Source organism: Varroa jacobsoni, unplaced genomic scaffold (assembly GCF_002532875.2).
Source record: "Varroa jacobsoni isolate VJ856 unplaced genomic scaffold, vjacob_1.0 scaffold_939, whole genome shotgun sequence".
Lineage (NCBI taxonomy): Eukaryota > Metazoa > Arthropoda > Arachnida > Mesostigmata > Varroidae > Varroa > Varroa jacobsoni.
In genome coordinates, this window is record NW_019213841.1 from 40,954 (window position 1) to 46,348 (window position 5,395).

Consider the following 5,395-nt stretch of genomic DNA (forward strand, 5'->3'; position numbering starts at 1 on the left):
TTTGTATAACTGTATTAAATGATAAATTGTCTTTTTCCTGTTGACGTTTGCAAATTTTCGGATATTGTTAAACACTCCTCACCAGAGGTGCCACAGTGCATATCGTAGAGAATGCGTACATGTTGCTCATAAAACGTGTGCAATTACCAACTAGTACAGTCCGAAAACCCAGAAACGTTCAATATTGCCCTGTTGAAAGTAGGGAATGCAGTGCTGATCAACTGCTCTAAACCCAGTCTCTCCCGAACCGCGAGTTCGTTCTATTCTGAACTTAACTAATGCCAGTAAAGCGGCGTTGAGCCACAAATAAAGGCTAAATATTACGAAGGCCATAATATTGTGCTATAGATATTCGATCGGTGGTAATCGACTATATCCAATTCTATATCTATATACAAAAAAATTTTTATTTTTTAGGTTAATAACTTACATTCTAAGTGACTTTTATAGTTGGCTTTGAAAATATCAGAAAAATTAAATGAATATTTAATTAAACTAGCATTTATTAAATTTTGTGACGAACTTGCTAAAGCATTGTCTGAAAATCATTTCGTGACTCTCTATCGAATTTATTCTGTTCCGATGGTCTCATTAACGTTGACGTAAATTCAGTCGCCTATGCGGATTCAATGAACCAACCACATGGTACAGATATAGGATGTATATAGTAAATAGCTACAAGATGACTTTTTTGGCTTTGTTTATTTCAAAGTGCTAAAGTAACGCTCTACCACTATCGCCTCATCTCATTTTCGCTGAGATTTTTATTTTATACTCTTGCTTTAAGTGTGATTAGTATAGTTGTTCATTGTCAAATAATGAAACAACTTCTAAACGTTATTTGACATCAAGTTAATAATTATAAGTGAAAAATGTATCTAAAGTTAGCACAAATGCAACATTTGCTCACTTTATTAATTCTTCACACTGCCGCGGACGATGGTACGGTTTTCGAAACTTCCAGAAATTGACCCGATTGCATTACCAATATGTGAGGCCATACTGAAAATAGATTCAGGAACCTGCAAATAAAAGCAATATATATTGGGTTTACAACCTTTGTTTAGGGAGAGAACTAAGCTTTTTAGCGTTTCTGTAGAACGATATTGTGCTCACTAGGTTTATTAAGTGAAACTGTTAAAGTAGTGTTTTTTTTTCTGTCGGTTTTTTATAGTCTCGTCGCAATACATAATCTACAATCAGCAATGCGCATTGATATGATAAAGTACATTGACAAGCGGAGTAATCAACTACTGAGCAACCGAATAAAAATCTGCTCCCACCTGTTCTTGAATATTCGATAGAGGATCATTAATCGCAGGTAGTTGTTCCCAAATAAGACCTGTTATGCTTGTAGTAGTTAGGTAAGGTTCTGGTACCCTTGAAGCCATCTTTATCCTTATAAGAGTTTCGTCGTTTAGCGTTGAACGAATCTATGAGGAATAGAAGGAAGAACGAAACAATCATAATGATGATTATAACAGTATCTTCAGTTTCTGTTGCGCAACAACAACAAAACATAATTGTAAATAGAGTTGACGAAATAGAATACCTGCTCAAGATCCTTTGTACTACCAAATCCTTCAACGATATCCTCGATCCATGGAGTGAATGTGGTTGTGCGGGTGTAGACTCCTGGGGCTCCAATTCGCGCGCAACCTTCACCCCACGATACCACTCCGGCAAGGTAGCTGATCCCTACAAATAGCCACAGTAAAATGGACCACTCGATGTAACGATACTCCTCTATTCGCTCGCGGCAACCGACGAGTCGAAAAAAAAAAGAACACTTACTGGTAGAAAAAATTAACAGAAAATGTTTTTGTGAGCCACTATGCTAATATTAATTACTATCGTCATATTCATGCCTGTACAGACCGAGCTATGGAAATTCGTCGTTGCAATGTAGCCGGATCTAAGAAGCGCAACTATAAAGTGCCTTCGTTATTGCCCTACCTAGTTTTAAAACTCTTACTAAACAAAATTGAGGTAATAGTGGATGAACGTCGTTTTACGAGCGTTTATATAGGCTGATTGTGTCGTTTGATCTTAGCATTTAATAATCCATCCTTATATATCTTGCTACGAGAAGAATATTGAGTAGGCATGACAAAAAAAAGAAGCAATCCAGACTCAAAATGCTTCAACTTGCTTCGTTTAACTTGAATATAATACGAAAGTCGGCTACACAAGGGCAAACATAAATTGATCTATAGACAAAAGTATATAAGTAGCCCAATATACACGTCCAAGACGTATCGACTGTATAACACTTAGGACAGCACCGAAATCTATGATGCGACCCTTTGCCATCCGTGCCTGAACGTATGAGCGCAAATGACTCTGTCGTAGACTAGAAGCACGCAATACGGCAAAGGCTCTGCAGATGGGAAAATTACGTGTAACCTTAACATTCGACCCCCTTTTATTTACAGATTACTGAAACCCAATGTGCAATCCAGCTGGCGAGAAACTCATCAATGATTATTCATTTGTCAGAAGGATATCCATACGCTGGCAGCGGGCAGACGCCGGCTAATATATCTAGTTTCTTATAATAGACTGTAAATGTTTCCCCAGTATAGCAGAGAACTTGACTAGCCTTTCGCTCATCAAAGCGTAGCTTAGCATTCTTTATAACTTTCCAAGTTGTTGAAATCATTTGCTAACGTACAAGTGTATAGTAGCGAAAAACATCCCCCTATGCATTTGACAACTGTGCCTACAAACAGTTACGGCACGGATTCGTCTGCAGTCAGAAATGTTTGTGTACCAACCTCCGTGTTTGATTACGGCGGGACCTCCTGAGTCCCCTTGGCATGAATCCTTTCCACCGCCCGGCTGCATTGCGCAAAACATCGAGGTGGCATTATACACGCCACGATAACGAGAAGCACACTGATCATTTGGGATTACTGGCACAGAGGTAAACATAAGATCTACCGTGGCCGAACCGTTTTCAGTGGCCCGTCCCCAGCCCGATATCTGTCGATGAAATGGCACAGCCATAACGTAATGAAACTACTCTGCTAATTTTACGTTCCTTCTAGTTAGTTTAGGTAGACTGAGAGCTAGCCAAAGAAATAAGAGTAGAAAAAAAAAAGGTATTCATTTTTTTATCTGTTTTCTAATATGAGTGTATTTCTGACTCGATAACGTGAAGAGACACTACTAAGCAGATCTAGTTAATGCAGATATATTTTCACACTTTTATTCTAAAAACAATATAACTTCTCATGGTGAAGATAGATAGATTTTTACTATGATAAAACTGTTTGTCGCTTTTATAAAGCATTGTTTAATAATGATAATAGCTAGGTAACTTTCTAGGGAAAATACTTGATAGGTCGTTTTTACCCTTGCAAAAAGTCTATGTGTATTTTTCCCATTTCTAATAGCGCCTATACTTCGACAGTATACTGTCGATTTGTTGAGTCCTCAAACGTGCCATTCTTCATTAATATGGACCTAACATGATAAGGATTACCTTTAGGTTACCCAGTGGTTCGTAACCAGGAGGAGGCAAACAGACGGGCACTGCCGTCTTTTCGTTCAGCGCGACCGATTGGGACAATCTGAGAAGTGCGATATCGTTTGAAAGTCCCAGATTTGGGTTCCAGTCGGGATGAATGTGAACACTCTTGACAGAAGATTCCTTCAACAAAAAGTCGTACTTCCCAAGAGAGCCATAACCGACCGTATAAACGAACGGAGTGTCCTGAACACAATGGGCTGCCGTGATGACGAAGTTCTCTGATAAAATTGACCCGCCGCAAATATGTCCGCCATGTTGCTGTAGTACCACCTAAAAATAAGCCAGCCATAGACATGCCGACTATGTAGAGGCTCTTAAATGAGTCAGTGTTTGTCTTCGCACAACGGTTGTGTCAGGGCCAAAGCTTTTGCAATGGATAGTTTGAACCATTCGAGTGCTATAGCATAGCTGGGCTAGGGTGATATAAGTAACGCTAGTAAGTTGACAGAAGTAGTATAACAGAGCAGAATAATGGCCACATCGAACGTTTATTTCATTGGAGGAAGGATGACGTGATAGTGCTAGCAAGCTATGCAGTGAGCATCTTTGGCAGTGAGGAAAGAACGAATTGAGTTTAGACGTTCACAGTCGCTAGAAGTAGGGTCCTATGGGACGCACCAAGTCATTATTATTTAGGTCATTCTGAAATCTCCATGTTACAACCTTAAACGTTGTGTAACCACGAATTGGTTCAATCCTACGTTAAAAACTTGAGATAAAACTATTTGGCTCGTATATAACGCAACACTAGAAAATCATTCCGTATATTCCGACCTCTATGTTTCGAATTTTACGTCCGGTTGGCTTTCAGCACCAAGCGAAGTCTATGCCCGGTTCGAACCTAGATAACAGCAGGCGAATACGTTACGACCTGTGGTGACCTACCTGCCAAGGAAACTCCCCCAGTTGAGCCTTTTCTCCACCGACAATTTTGCCTCCACGATTTAATGAACGGCCGCATGTCACTAATGAATAAACAAATCCGAGACAAAAAGCCAGCACCATTAGGCTAAGGAGCGGTCTCATTTTGAATTGTCCTTGAGTGTGCTACAGGCAACGGATCAATCGTCGATATTTAAAAGATTGTTGAAGTATAATTTTGCATTTATAACGGTTAGGGATATTTTTACGATTCTCGAGTCAATTCTTTTCACTGTTTGCACTTGCTGTTATGCGCTCGGAGATTGCTCTCGCGAGCAGACCAGAAACAGGCCTTAATAGACGACCAGTATAAGTGGATTCTTGTAGGATACACCGTTCGCTGACACAACCCCTATGATAATCACGCAGCCGAACGTCGCAGGACGAAATGAATGAAAGTGAATACGGGCAAGTTACTGGCAAATTGAGGTAGAGCTCATCTTTTTTTTGGGACTTATTTATGGGATACTAATTTAGAAGAGACATAATCGAAAATCTGCTGGCCTTACGTAACCATGTAAAATCGTGATGATAAATCGCTTATTGTTGTTCAGCACGGCAGCCTACGTTTGTATGATACCGTTTTACTGCTGTAGTTGCGCTAGACGAACGTCGTAACTTGTGAATAGTCTGCAAAATCGATCTAATATGGAATTTCATTGTTTTAACGTTACTTGTTATAGATACTTCGGGCATGTATTCAGCAATAGCCAGCCACTCAGTTGGTTTACTATTTTTGTTGCTTAACCTAGGCGTTACTTTTGGTGGTTAGAAGGTTTACTTAATTTTAAGCCTCTATGTTTCGAGTTTCACGTCCGGTATCGCCGTTAAGCTTCTTATCGGATAGCCGGGTTCGAACCTACATCCCTATGCTTAGCGGGCAAATACGTTGCCCAGTAAGCTGTACCGGGGCAAATAACCCTTGTCTAGGAAAACTGA

The 5,395-nt window shown here is 39.8% G+C and overlaps 1 protein-coding gene across 1 annotated transcript; it reads right to left on the minus strand.

The window, feature by feature from the left end:
- Positions 1 to 884: 884 nt before the first annotated feature.
- On the minus strand, positions 885 to 4,807 carry LOC111265169 (trypsin-1). Its single transcript, XM_022841596.2, has 6 exons — positions 4,421 to 4,807; positions 3,488 to 3,805; positions 2,778 to 2,985; positions 1,553 to 1,698; positions 1,284 to 1,433; positions 885 to 1,022 (listed from the first exon to the last, which is right to left on the minus strand). The coding sequence occupies exons 1-6, from the start codon at positions 4,559 to 4,561 to the stop codon at positions 915 to 917; spliced, it is 1,071 nt and encodes a 356-aa protein (XP_022697331.1). The 5' UTR covers positions 4,562 to 4,807; the 3' UTR covers positions 885 to 914.
- Positions 4,808 to 5,395: the final 588 nt, after the last annotated feature.